Source organism: Watersipora subatra, chromosome 3, assembly GCF_963576615.1.
Source record: "Watersipora subatra chromosome 3, tzWatSuba1.1, whole genome shotgun sequence".
NCBI lineage: Eukaryota > Metazoa > Bryozoa > Gymnolaemata > Cheilostomatida > Watersiporidae > Watersipora > Watersipora subatra.
In genome coordinates, this window is record NC_088710.1 from 68254597 (window position 1) to 68270597 (window position 16001).

General features: G+C 37.2%; 1 protein-coding gene across 1 annotated transcript in view; it reads right to left on the reverse strand.

The window, feature by feature from the left end:
* LOC137390078 (uncharacterized) overlaps window positions 1–16001 on the reverse strand; it is a 28978-nt gene that overhangs the window by 6463 nt on the left and 6514 nt on the right. Inside the window, exons 4-6 of the mRNA XM_068076325.1 lie at window positions 9871–10067; window positions 7118–7288; window positions 2428–2536 (exon numbers count right to left, since the gene is read on the reverse strand). Of these exons, the coding sequence (XP_067932426.1) occupies window positions 2428–2536; window positions 7118–7288 (280 nt within the window). The 5' untranslated portion in view covers window positions 9871–10067. The remainder of the gene's footprint in view (window positions 1–2427; window positions 2537–7117; window positions 7289–9870; window positions 10068–16001) is intronic.

The window sequence follows — 16001 nt, forward strand, 5'->3', positions numbered from 1 at the left end:
AAGGCAAGCAGTCGAAATGTTTGCCGTTGAAGCAGTTGAAATGTTTGAATATTGCGTGGATTACAGATTTCTTTAATAGGCTCTTTCTTTAGAGGATAAAGCCTGATTCTCATACATCTCAGTACTCACAGCGCATGAGGCTTGTGACGTCACACGAGAGCTCAGAACTTATGAGTATGAGCACGATGCTAAGCACAGTTAATAGTGTAAACACCTGCGCTAAGTTTCGACTGTTGCACATTTTAATCATCATTGGGAATGATCGCATATGCATAAAAATTTTCTTTCTCACTTTCACCTATACTGTTGGTGATGGTTACACAGTCGAGTTAGGTTTTTGTTAACAACGCTAACAATTACCACTGACAATGAGAGAGTGCATGGCTTAGTTAATCGACAAAACAGCTAAATTTATTGTCCTTGAGAGAGTATAAGGTTGTGATCAATGAGAATGATTATGAAGTAAACTTGTACGATATTACATACGACAAGCTTACAAGCCACGGAAGGATGAGAGAGTCAGACCTAAGTGATGAGAGTCAGACTTTGTTGGCATAAAAAGTTTTTGTATATTTTTATTGCTTCCATCATCAAAGGAGCTTTGAAAACAGAAACTTTGTGCATAACTTGTGTCCACTGTCATCGAACTAGGAAGAGGAGATGTTTACTAGATGTAGCCTGGGTGAGAGCATAGCCACCTCGTGTCACACTTGGGATGCACCTTAAACCATTACTGTCACGAACAACTTTCATCGTATTTACTAGGTAAATCAGACACGCTGATTCCGATTTTGTACTCAAAATAAAGATTAGTCCACTAACCTTCAAAGTCATTTAGGCTTTTTTAAAGCGTTTCAATATCCGTTTCGAAAACAACACAATCGGCATTACAAGCTCCGCCCATAAATATGTGACGAAACCTAGCTTTTTCAGAAACGGAAGTTAGGAATGTTTAGTCCGATTTAGAATAATAGAGATGGGTGTCTTAAAACCCATTATCTAAATCCAGCCTGTAAAATAATTTCAGTTTTTTATGAAAGGGATATAAACTATTTAAAATTGCTTGCAGCTTGTTACATGACGTTTAAATGGGCTGGACGCCGAGAAAAATGAGCTCAAAAAGCACGGTTTTATCACAAGCTAGCGTTGTTATCGCGCTTTTTAAATATGCAATGCTAAATAGCTTATCTACCTTTCAGAAAAGACTGATATTATTTTTAAGGCTGAATTTAGATATTAATGGATTTTAAAACACCCATCTCTATTATTCTAAATCGGTATAAACATACCTACATAACTTCTGTTCCTAAAAAGCTAGGTTACGTCACGTATTTATGGGCGGAGCTTGTTATGCCGATCGTGTTGTTTTCGAGACCGATATTAAAACGCTATAAAAAATCCTTCATTACTCTGAAAGTTAGTGGCCTAATCTTTATTTTGATTACAAAATCGAAATCAGCGTGTCTGATTTACCTAGTTTATACGATAAAAGTTGTTCGTGGCAGTTATGGTTTAAGACAACTACAAGCTGCAGCACCATCTTTGGCTGTAGATTAATCAAAAAGCACTGTGTTAGAATTTGAAAAGCAATGGTGTGCTCCACTTTTTTTCAAAGGGGCCACCCACTCGGTGATGATCAAGCTGAAAGCTTGTCCTTTAGACCCTTTTTTGTCCTTTACGAGGAGTCCTTTAGACCAACATTTCTTATTACATGGTACGGAAATTTAAACAGGCCAGCCTTATTGAGTTGCCAACAATGCTATTAGTGAAAATTGCATACCAATTTCCAAATAAAATTATGTATCTTTACAGTACCACTTCTACAATTTTTGCCACACTGTAGAACATCACATGATTTTTAGTTCGCTGCTACCTATAGATGTTTCGTTTCTCAACTTTAACAAAAAATTAACTACAGTAAAACTACTACAGCTTTACCAATGGTAGGTATGTTTTGATATTTCAACAGTTCTAAGAAGTATTGAAGAGGATTTTGATCGGTTCTTAAATCAGGTTCTCACTTAAATATAGTTTTTAATTGGTTATCAATGTTGAGCTGAGAATACAAGATTTTTCCGAAAACAAAACCGTTTTGAAAGCATGGTTATAAGCTGCATAACGCATAATTAATTGTTTTCACCACACACCATCACACTCCATTATTACATTTAATATTATATCTAGGATCATTTCAGTTAGGTCAAATGCTTCTACCCAAAATAAATATTTATGGTGCTTTGGACCTTATATTGAACCTCAAACAGTGCATGGCCAAAATATGACACCAACTCAACCAGAAGCAGGCTTTCGGGTCACTACCAATTTATAAAGCTCAACTACCACTGCATCCATTCAGTTTGAATAGATGAAACTTCACATAAAATGTTTGACCTGAGGTCATATTATGTAATGAATAGTACAGATTACCGGTAGTATGAATAGACGCCAGGTATTGTACTTCTAAAGCTGGTAAGTCCTCAGTCAAAAGTTGTTTGAGTTTTTCCCTCAACTCCTGATATTTGCGTATAATCTCAACCTAGCAACAACAAAAATATACACCACGTTAAAAAGTTATTGGCTGATATTTGTATGGACTAAGGTGACGTTATTGTGTGGCTCAATAGTCGAAGAGCTGGGTAGCTGTTTGCAACCGATGCTGCTCTTTCAGGTGGTCTCAGGTACTTTGTAGTCTATTAGTGAGATTGTTCCTGGGATGTTAGATATATATGCAGTTGACCAGTTAAGATACCTATGTCTTCATGCCGTAAAACTCATCTTGCATACCGAGGATATCCGACAGCATCCATCAGAAAGTGTCAAGTTGACCAAATTTGCCAATAACACAGTTGGGAAACCCTAATATTGATCTAAATCACCAATCTTTAGTACAAAGGGGCAGATGTTCTATATGAGCCTACCCCGAAATGAGATCTACCACAGCAGGAATGCTTTAAAGTGATGGCTACTACAAATGTTAAGGCTATCAAACACACCATCAGTAGATATTAGTAGTATGGCTTATATCAGCGTCAACATTCGTGAGAGGCCTGAGTGAGAGCTGCTACGTGACTTTTTACACATGGACAAGATTTAAGCTAGATAAAGCAGTGCTGGATCAAATCAGTAGATACCGTAAAACCTCTATTTGAACCCCACTTATATTTGAATGCTACCTATATTTGACCGCCACTGTAGAAAGATTAAAAAATAGAGCGCCACCCTTTAATTGAATGCCACCTCCAGTTGACCGCCACTTTGACATTCTCTGATCTTTATGAACCCATAATAGCAAGTGATCAGTAAAAAAGTGTCCACAAAATCGTACTAATAAGGATCCGGTTACATCAACAACAATTCATTCTTTCGTTGTCAACTCCAAAGTTTTTCATTTTTTGTTGTTAAAACTTTGAAAGCAACACCATAGAAAGAATCAGTAACCGTATTAGGCTAATAGTAGTTCCTTGTTTAACGCGGTTTTGATACTTCGATGTATGTAAAAAACGGTTTACATTTACGATGGTATATGAATGACTAGTTTTAGGCTAAAAGTTGTGCTTAACGTGCATGCGGCTAAAAGCTTATCATTATTTGTACGTAATGCAATGTGTAAAAGTTTTGCTCAGTCAAATAAATTGTTTGGACGCTAATATCGACTAGTTCAGCAGTGCAAAGCGTTCCGGTCAAAAAACATTGTGGAAGGTATTGAAAAACCAGAAAATGTTCATTCCATCGAAAGCAACAATCAGAACGCAACTGGCCGAGCAAATAATGCAAATATTATGGTTTCAAAAATGTTAATTTTTGTTTCTGAATGTGTTATAAGTATAGTTCATTTATGTCACTTGTTCTTGAATATGTATTTGTAGCATTTGATAGATTATCGTTATATAACTTATAAATTTGAAGATTTATAGCATATTATTTGATAGCATCATTGCAGTATCTGAGCTTACAATGGATCAACGCCGATAACTCCTCTTCTATTGCACATAAAAAGCCAGTTTTGGCTGCAAACTGAAACAAAGATAACCATGAGTGCAATGAGGTTTTATGCAACAACTATATAAATATTTCTCAAAGTATGTGTGTATGTGGATCTGTCATTCCAGCTATAGCTATAGCGCATGCTGATTATTTTTCCGATGCGGCCACGCGTTACGATGCCCATGTTAAGAAATAATTTTCGTAAGATTCGATTACTATATCTGGGGTCAAGGCCAATCCTTCTCGCGCGGACAATTATTTTGTCTCCATATCGTCATATTCAAAGTTTTGATGAATAGCTTCTGATGGAACGGTAACCTTTTTTATACACACACACACACACTTCTATGCAAGAATTGTTATTATTGATTCTACATATTCAGGGTTTTTATTTTGTTTTCTCAGTTCGAATTAATTGTATCATAACCGAATCATCTTTTATTGTAATCGCAGCAAAACCGACTTAATTTAGCTATTACTTGCTAATTATTTTACATTTACTTCTAAACCTTTTTAGTCGTTTTGTTTTTTTAATTTATTTGACCTGCACGAAACATTTTCCTCATGATATGAAGCTTAAAAGTTGTTTGACAAAGTTTGAAAACTTTTATAGTTGTTTTTATTTTCTCTCTTAATTTATTTCAATTACAAAAAACACTTTTCTCATGATATGTAGTTTGAAAGTTAGAATGGCAAATGTTGTTGTATGTTAGAAACAAATCAATTTTCTGACCAAAGACTTTTTTATTACCCAGGCAACGCCTGGTAGCACAGCTAGTTGTTAAATATAGTTATAAAATAAAAATATGTCTTCATATTTAGAATGAAATAAAAATTGAAAGCTCCAGTATAATGCAAAGCAAAACAGACTTTAATATCATCGCAGATTAATTGCAAGCAATAAATATCAACTGGTAGAGATATTTCTCAGCTTCCTATGCATATTTATTAAGAGATCTTTGACAATTTGGAGGTAAGTTAGCAGATTTATTGCATCGAAAAGGGTTAATGTTGCTCTACCCAAAGGAGAGGGCAAAATATAGGCGACATGTGCTTCGTCCTTAATAGGGTTAACTTTATCTTCTCAAAATTCTGACGAGCCATTTAAAAAAATACAATGCCAGCCTCTATTTGAACGCCACTTCTATCTGACTGCCTCCATAAGAGAAGGGTTGAAAAATAGAGCGCCATGGTGTTCAAATAGAGGTTTTACGGTAGGCTGCTATATCAGATATGGCAGTGCCAAATGATAAGAAAGTATACTTGAAACAAAAGAAGTTTATAAATGATTCAACTTTAAGGCAACAAACAGTGTCCCACCACATTTGTCAGGCTACAAGGCACCTAAAATCATAAAATTTTGGCAAAAATCAACAATATAAACTAGTACACCTTATACAGTCATACCTTGACATACGGGTGCCCCAACAAACGAGAAAATTGAGATATGAGCAGAATTTCGAGCTTTCGAAGTTTCTTCGTTGAGATACGAGTAATCTTTGAGATACAAGCCGGTTCCCGATGGCCATTGTATGGCAGAGTGTGCGTGATAATTACGATAACAGCGTCACTCAGTCTATCTCCTCAAATCAGTTTGAAAAAAGTTTGTTGAAAGGTTGGGTAAAAGTGACCAGTGACAAATAGTGAACATGAGGCAAAAAACGCTAAACCGGAAAGGGAAAATAAAGAAGTATGACGACCAAATTAAAGTTTAATAACAATTAAACTTAGCTTGAAGTGTGTGTTTAGTAAACTAAATTCTTTTAAGTTAAATTCAAAGTTTCTGTTACGTAGCGTCACAAAAGTTTAGTGTACCGAACGTGCTGCTGTCAAGTCTCTCCATTAGCCACTGCGTCTGTCTCGAAGGTAAAAACTTACAGTAGTGTACATAGTAATGTTACATTTTATAGCAGATTTTAACAACTGAATAGTTATTTTTTACTTTTTTAGCATAGGTACTGAATTACAACGATTAAAAACACATTTTTCTACCGTAATATTCTGTTTTATATGTGATTTTTTCATAGTATAGTAACGAATTAACTTGTAGTTAGTTAAATCATATAGGAAATAGTGCCTTGAGACACGAGTAAATTGACATACGAGCTCAGTCCCAGAATGCATGAAGCTCGTATGTCGAGGTATGACTGTATATGACTTTTGGTTCGGTTTATTAACCTGAAACCGATTCAATATGGTATGTCGGAGGAGTTAAGCCACTTTCTGCCAACGGGTCGTGGATGCATGGGCTAAGATATCAGTCTCTAGTGTGGTTTGAGCTCTTATGAATGACAAAATGATCACTGAACAGGCTGGTGACAATGGCTAGAACGACTCTGATGCGGGTCAATTTGATCTTGAAATCTCATGTTTAACTAAGACATTAAAGATGAAGTTTGAAGGAAATGTGGACAAAAAATGAAAAATATAGTGACCTTACTGATTTTTTGTGTGTGTTACAACTGCGAAATGGTTTTGTTTTTTTAGTGTCAAAAGAGGGATCCAGGCATACTCTCAAAAAAAGTGAGTGCAGCTTATGTCATATTTTCGTTTTCCAACTGAACAATGGTTTTGTTTTTTAGCATAAAATTTACTTAACATTGTTGATTTTACTGTCAACTACTGAATGCCCAGTGTTGCATGGGTAATAAAAAAGTTTCAGCACTGAGAATTTATTTTTAATCAACATATTCAAACGATCAATTAACCCTTCTAACTTTTAACTGAAGGTGTTTTGTTTATTTCTCTACACTGCATTTATTTATGTGTACCGTGTTTATTTCTGGGTAATTCATACTGTACTGGCTGCAGTACCTACTGCAGATATATAATGATTGCAATAGTTTTGTTGGCCATGTGAATTTGGGAACTTTTTAAGTATGAGCACGCATTTTTCTTTTGGTATGGCTTTAAGCATAATGCTAGCTGCAGTGTTAAGCGTGAAGCCATGAAAGATTGGTATCTGTAATGAGTGTGTGCACAATTTATTCCATAATATAGCCAGTTGGACAGTGTAGTGTATTGGATAAATGCCTGTCTCCAGAACTGGAGGTTGTGAGTTCAAATGCGTCCACTTTGCAACAATAAGACATGAAATAGCTGTTAGGGCGTTAATTTAGCGAAAAATGACTACCTGATGGCTGTGCTTGAACCAGGCCTCAATGTTGAGCCGGTGTTTGCTGAGATCCATAAGCTTCAGCCCAACATTTCCTTCCATAAATTCAGCTATTTGAACCTTGGACTTGTGCCTCTTTTCTATCAGTTCTTGCTCAAGAAGTGCGTACTTTGTCTCGATAGCCTCCATCTGCACAAAATTGGACTACGGTAACTTGCTACTTCTAGCCTGGTCAAAATCATGTACATCTATCGTCAATAGTCGTGGTGCAACTAATATTAGTACAATCTATTGTTACTAGACGTAGTGCAATTAATATTAGTACAATCTATTGCTACTAGTCGTGATGCAACTAATATTAGTACAATCTATTGTTATTAGTCGTGGTGCAACTAATGTTAGTACGAACTATTGTTACCAGTCGTGGTGCAACTAATATTTGTACAATCTATTATTACTAGTCGTGGTGCAACTAATATTAGTACAATCTATTGTTACTAGACGTAGTGCAACTAATATTAGTACAAACTATTGTTACTAGTCATAGTGCAACTAATATTAGTACAATCTATTGTTACTAGTCATAGTGCAACTAATATTAGTACAATCTATTGTTACTAGTCATAGTGCAACTAATATTAGTACAAACTATTGTTACTAGTCGTAGTGCAACTAATATTAGTACAATCTATTGTTACTAGTCGTGGTGCAACGAATGTTAGTACAAACTATTGTTACTAGTCGTAGTGCAACTAATATTAGTACAATCTATTGTTACTAGTCGTGGTGCAACTAATATTGGTACAACCTATTGTTACTAGTCGTTAGAGGTGGAATGAGACACGAGACATCTTGAGTCTCGACCTGTCTCGTCTCGTATTTGTCTCGTCTCGACCTAACTATTGCCAAACTCGAGACAGGAAATAGAATTAAAGCGCCTGCGCACGGCTGTTAAAACATGGCTTTCGCGGTAACAACAACTCCATATATTGTAATGGATTGCGGGCAACTGCCTTTAAACTTATGCGAGGTCCGTTACTACCTGTTGTTATTGATTATGTTGGCCGCCGAGTCTAATCATGTAGTCTGGACAACGGCCCTGTTAATATATTGTAGTCCGGTTCTGTGTCCTAAAAACAGATACCGGGTCGTATCCAATTACTCTCCGGATAATCTGATTTAATAAATAATACTGTTGCGGGTAAAATATCTGTGTTTTATTGTATCGTGCCCAAACACCATCTGCCCTTCATAAAATTCGAGCCTCTTTTGTATACTACCAATTACGGGTAAAACCTGCCTGTACACGGAGAAATGAACTAAAGGCCGTGTCGACCATAGACCGTTTTCGGGTAACAATGACATTATCGTTAGTTCAACATAAGGGTATATACAGTAATTCATATAATTTCATGAGTACAATTTAAATATAATTCACATACTGCAGTTAATACACAAACAAACTTGAAACAAATATACATGTACAAAGCAATACGTTTATAATAATTAGTATCAATCAAGCTCAAAATTCTTAGAAATACCGTATATATCGTTGCTATTTTAGAGCTGTCTGTGTCACTTTTGTTTACAAAAAATACATGCATATCGCAATTAAAATGTTGTATTTAAATTATTTACACCAGGTGAAAATTCAATTTAACAAGAGGTTTATCAATTTTATATATTAAGTACGCTAGTCCTTGTGTAGTGAAATCATCACCAAATGCACATTATTTTACTGTCTCGTGTCTCGAGTCTCAAATTTTTACAAGACAGTGTCTCGAGTCTCGTCTCGAACTTAAAAAACCTGTCTCGTTCCACCTCTACTAGTCGTGGTGCAACTAATATTAGTACAATCTATTGTTACTAGTCGTAGTGTAACTAATATTAGTAAAACCTATTGAGTATGACTAATATTTGGTGTGAATTTCAAATCAAAGAAATATCACCTAAAAATGTTATTGTGCAAAATGGTAACCGAACATCTTAGCTTTATTTGTTGTGGTTACATTTCTGGTGGGTCGGTTAACTCTATCACCCTTAGTGACTGCTCTACTCCATCTACTACCACTAATCATGTAACATCATTCCATCTGACTAAAAATTTAAAACGAGCAACAATTGACTTTCCCTTTCCGCAGTAAAGTACTACTAAGCAATAGTATTCTTCAAGTACTATCGTCAAATTTGACATAAAAAGTGGTAAGATCTAAAATCCCAGACAATGGACCAGAAAATCTTACCCGTTATTTAAAAGGAATGTAGACAAAAAACACATTCAGCAATATAATACAAAACTGCTATAAACATTAACCTCGAGACGTTTTTAAAAAGTACGACATTTATAAAAAGTACCTATTTATACTATCGGCACCATAGAGAAGTCAAGTGGCTAATAAAGATGCAGAATACGAAGTGTTAATAATACCTGTACTCTTTATAAATACACTTCAATCAACAGAGTTACATATGCATGGCTGGTTTGAATGATCTCTTCGAATTCTATATGTGACCAAAATAGTCAAAACTGGGGCTTATCAAATTTCATCAAGTTTTAGTGCGTGAAAATTTGCCAGTAAAAGAAAAGCAATGCCAAAGCATTCCCAACCAGCATTAACATACTCGACAGACAGAGTGCTGATGCTACTCAAAGCATATGCCAATCGGACAACATTGTCTAGCAATCGTTGACTCTGTGATGCGCGCCAATAGATAATCCGCAACTCGACATCTAAGTTCAGATATGATTGGGTTCAGAAAGGTGTAAGTACCTGCTAATTTCTAGTCTTGCGCAAAGCATAAATCATCTCCTCTGTCTCTTCTTCAAACTCAAGCACAACTTTGGAGGCAGTTTTAAAAAGAAAAGACAGCTTCTCTTCCCTTTCCATAATTTGAACTTTCAGTTCATCAGTTTCTTTGTGTAGCTGGTCCACCAACTCGGCCAATGTTACTAGCTCATGAGCTTTGCCTGAACAACAACAGCAACTAATACGAGTTGCATGTCACATTAAACATGCTACATATGTGTCTCAAGGTAGCAACACATGTCTATCGGTATAATATGTAAGGTTAATTAGAGTAGACCTGCCATCATAATTATAGATCACTTGTTAGAGTAGATCTACTATTATTATAATAATAGATGACATGTTAGAGTAGATCTACTATTATTGTAAAGATAGATGACATGTTAGAGTAGATCTACTATTATTGTAAAGATAGATGTCATGTTAGAGTAGACCTCCTATTATTATAATAATAATAGATGACTTGTTAGAGTAGACCTACTATTATTATAATAATAGATGACATGTTAGAGTAGATCTACTATTATTGTAAAGATAGATGACATGTTAGAGTAGACCTACTATTATTATAATAATAGGTGACATGTTAGAGTAGACCTACTATTATTATAATAATAGATGACCTGTTAGAGTAGATCTACAATTATTATAATAATAGATGACATGTTAGAGTAGACCTACTATTATTATAATAATAGATGACATGCTAGAGTAGATCTACTATTATTGTAAAGATAGATGTCATGTTAGAGTAGACCTACTATTATTATAATAATAGATGACATGTTAGAGTAGACCTACTATTATTATAATAATAGATGACATGTTACAGTAGACCTCCTATTATTATAATAATAGATGACATGCTAGAGTAGATCTACTATTATTATAATAATAGATGACATGCTAGAGTAGATCTACTATTATTGTAAAGATAGATGTCATGTTAGAGTAGACCTACTATTATTATAATAATAGATGACATGTTAGAGTAGACCTACTATTATTATAATAATAGATGACATGTTACAGTAGACCTCCTATTATTATAATAATAGATGACATGCTAGAGTAGATCTTGTTAACTTTGTTTATTTAGAGTAATATATTCTGAGTATGATGATAACACAACGTGTCTCATGGAGGAACAACGAGCAACTAACAAAAAAAAAACATGGCCGCAACGAACAAAAACATGGCCGCTACAAAAAACAGATTGTCTTCCCTTAAGCAAAGGGGAATAAACTCCCATACAAAAACAAAAAACCAAAACTACATGTACACAATATCCTACACACCCCCTTAGTTGCAGGGTCCTTTGTTTTTGTTTTTTTTTTTATAAAAGAAATAGACAAACCAAAAAGTGTAAAAACATCACACACAAACACCAAATCCTAATCTAGCATTTCCCAAACCGGCACCTATGCTACACCTAGTTTCGAGCGGAGTTCGTCGTATCGAGGTCGTGGGACAGGTTTGGTGAGTATGTCCGCTATCATCTCTACAGTGGGACAGTGTACAGTTTTTATATGCAGACTGTTGACTTCTTCTCGCACATAATGGTAACGGACATCCATATGTTTGCTTCTTTTCGTAGTCGCACTGTTATTTGCAATGCATATGGCAGAGGTGTTGTCGATGTACAACGTAAGCGGTGTGCACTCACATCCTGTTATATCCAAGTATAGTTGTCGGAGCCAAGCAGCTTCTCTTGTGGCGTCAAAAGCTGCTACATACTCTGCCTCGGCGGTCGACAGAGCAACAACACTTTGTCGCTTACTTAACCATAGGACTGGTCCTCCTGCATACATAAATACAACACCTGAAGTTGAATGACGAGTGTCATCATCAGCCCAGCTTGAGTCTGAATAGCCGACTGGTTTAGAACCGGACCTGGAGTAGCTGATACCGAGCTCTGGAGTAAACTTCAAGTACCGGAGCACTCTTTTAGCGGCAGTTAAGTGGGTTTCTGTTGGCGCGACTGTAAATCTACTGAGAACACTCACTGCATAAGCGATATCAGGACGAGTGGCAGTTGATAGATAGAGCAGACTACCAATGAGCGACTGATAGAGAGACTTGTCCGCAGGCTGACTGCCATCATCGGTACATAGTTTCACATCCATGGTCATTGGTGTGTGTACGGGGTTGCAGTCATACATCTTGTACTTCCTCAAGGTTTGATAGATGTAGTTAGGCTGGTACATCTTCAGTGACTCATCGTTTACTGCAACACTGATACCTAATACATAGTGAATCGGACCGAGGTCTTTCATTTTGAATTTCTGACTGAGCGATGACTTGATGTCATGCATAGACTTTTCACTATCACTAAGTATTACAATGTCATCTACATAAACAGCCAACAATGTTTGTTGACCACCGTCATTTCGTATGTAGACACACTGATCAGCAGACGACTGAGAGAACCCTAGTGATTTGAGATATTGATCGAGCACTAGATTCCAGCAGCGGGGGGATTGCTTCAATCCGTAAAGAGAACGCTTTAACTTGCATACCAAGTTTTCAGATCCAGGAGTGACAAAACCCTCGGGCTGTGTCATATAGATGTGCTCTGCTAGTTTACCGTTAAGAAATGCGGTGACGACGTCCATCTGGTGAATTATCATGTTTCGACTGAAGCCATATGAGAGCAGTGCACGCAGTGACGTTCGGTGCACAACAGGAGCGTATGTCTCATCGAAATCAACCCCTTGTTGCTGTGTGAAACCACGAGCTACGAGCCTAGCTTTGTAACGATCTACGGAGCCATCAGAGTTACTCTTCAGCTTGAATACCCATTTACAGCTAACAGACTGTCTACCTGGTGGTAACGGTACGAGATCCCAGGTATTCATATCAATGAGAGACTTGTATTCTTCGTTGGCCGCCCGCACCCAGTGGTTAGCCTCAGGACATGACATCGCATCAGCAAAACTAGAAGGCTCACTGAAAACATTATCAGTGGGTGCATGATGCTCAGCATTATTACAGAATTCATCGATACCAAACCGTATTGGCCTCTTAGTGTCGCGACTTGAGCGTCGGAGCTCACCAGGCAAGCTCACTCCATTATGAGGGGACAAGTCTAACATGAGCGTATCGGGTTCTGACTTACCGGCCTGTGGGATACCGAGCTTACTTTCATCACATATGACATCACGTCGTACTACAACCTGCTTACTCACAGGATCATACAGTCTATAAGCTTTTGACTGCTCACTATAACCAACAAACATCATAACATCAGCTTTGACATCTAACTTCTGACGCAGCTCGTCGGGGATATGCGCATATGCTAGAGAACCGAATACACGAGCGTTACTGATGTTGGGTTTCTTACCATACCAACGCTCATAGGGAGTGATATGATCTCGGATAGCAGCAGTAGGTAAACGATTACGCACATATACAGAGGTAGCAATAGCTTCAGCCCAGAATGATTTAGGAACATCAGCTTCTATAATCATTGCTCTGGCTGACTCACACACTGTACGATTATATCGTTCGGCACACCCATTCTGCTGAGGTGTATATCTTGCTGTCAGCTGGTGTTGAATACCGTTTACTCTGAGAAAGTCACTAAACTGGTGTGATAGGTATTCACCCCCTTGATCACTACGTAACGTGGCTATCCTATTGCCGGTCTGGGTTTCTACCTTAGCCTTATAATCCTGAAATGCACTAAACACATCTGATTTATTACATAGAAAGTAAACATGAGCATATCTAGAAAAATCATCAATAAAGCTGACAAAATATTTTCTACCACCTAGAGAATTTGTTTGCATTTCACCGCATACATCTGTGTGAACTAACTCTAATGTTCGCTTTGACTTGATACCACTAGACTGAAACGGCAATCTCGCCATTTTACCCTTAACACATGAGCCACACAGATCGAAGCTTACACTAGATAAATCTGCGCCATCTACGAGGGATTCGTTGTGAGCACGTTTTAGAGTGCTGATACCTGCATGAGCAAGCCGTTTATGCCAGATATCTATACCTGATGCTACATTGGCAGTGTGATCGATATCAGTTAGATCAAGATAATACAGTTTGTTTACCAGTGTACCCTTAGCAATGACCATGCTTCTCTGATTCTTGACCCAACACCGATTACGACCAAACTGCACTACATAGTCATTCTGAGTGGCTGCTTTGACTGAGAGTAAATTACCATTAAGAGCAGGTACATGTAAAACATTCTTGAGAGTTACAGTGCGTTGCTTAGTCTGACTTACCCGCACAGAAAGTCTTACACTACCTCTGGCGATGCCCTGAACTTTCGAACCATCAGCGACCGTCACATACTCTGGATTATCGAGCGTAGTGTACTCTGTGAATACATCCTTAGTCTGGCACATATGACTGCTAGCACCACTGTCTATAACCCACGGCTGTTGTACAGCATCATCATTGACAGCAGATTTGCTTTCTGGTACCAAAAAGGCTATTTCATCATCTGCTGAGGCAGTTGATGCTAGGTGTTGTGTGTGGCCACCACGTCCTCTGTACCTTCCACCACGACCTCGGCCGCGACTTTTGTTCTGTGGACAGAACCTCATATAGTGATTAGGGCTATTACAGATATAGCACCCCCTGACTTGTGAGCTATCGGCAGTTTTGGCTTCAACTGATAGAGCAGCATCAGATTTAACATTATGACTGGTGCTGCTGGAGATGCCGGCAGTTGCTGGTAATCTTTGTTCCTCCGACCGCTTTTGTTCCTCGTTAAGAAGAGCGTTCGATACGAATTTGAGAGTGAGTCTATCACCATGAGCCTCTAACGCTGTAACTAATGTGTCAAAACTCTCTGGCAAGCTACCTAATAAGGTCACAACTTGGTCCTCTTCACTTACTGGTGCTTTTATCGCGGCTAATTTGTTTGTGATTTCCTTCATATCCTTTAAATGGCTCTCGATGGACGCATTCTCACTCATAACTGTCCTAAAATATTTCTTCTTAAGGAACAAGCGGTTTGCGAGACTGTCTCTTTCGAAGTGCGATTGCAACTTTTCCCATGTGTCTTTTGCATCCTCACACTCTGTTATGAGATATAACAGTTCATCACTTACAGAGAGCACAATGTGACTGTGTGCTTTAGCTCTGCCACTCTGATACTGCTTCTTGTCATCTGCTGAAGCACTAGATCCAGGTGCTGTCTCAGAACCATCTACATAGCCAAACAGTCCTTTTGCAGTTAAGAGGTGTTTAGCCTTAAATTTCCATGTAGGATAGTTGTCTTTGGTGAGTTTGGTAATCTCTAGCTTATCACTCATCTTTATGTCAGCAGCACTGGGCCCATAACCTGTTAACTTTGTTTATTTAGAGTAATATATTCTGAGTATGATGATAACACAACGTGTCTCATGGAGGAACAACGAGCAACTAACAAAAAAAAAACATGGCCGCAACGAACAAAAACATGGCCGCTACAAAAAACAGATTGTCTTCCCTTAAGCAAAGGGGAATAAACTCCCATACAAAAACAAAAAACCAAAACTACATGTACACAATATCCTACAGATCTACTATTATTATAATAATAGATGTCATGTTAGAGTAGATCTACTATTATTGTAAAGATAGATGTCATGTTAGAGTAGACCTACTATTATTGTAAAGATAGATGACATGTTAGAGTAGATCTACTATTATTGTAAAGATAGATGTCATGTTAGAGTAGACCTACTATTATTATAATAATAGATGACCTGTTAGAGTAGACCTACTATTATTATAATAATAGATGACATGTTAGAGTAGACCTACTATTATTATAATAATAGATGACATGTTACAGTAGACCTCCTATTATTGTAACGATAGATGACCTGTTTCATCACATTTCTGATGAGTTGTTTCTGACACTTCAACTATGAATTGGAGTAACTTAAGCTAGTCTGAATCTCTACTATAATAAAAGCTTTGTCAGTCTGTCTGAAGCCAGATTGTGCTTATAAGTGTGATTACAACCAGTACGCTATGCGTCATGGTCTCTCACACAATCATAATCTTCAGACGCGCTAGTAGTAACCAATAATATGTTAATATAATAATAATATTAATAATTAACACTGAGATTTGTA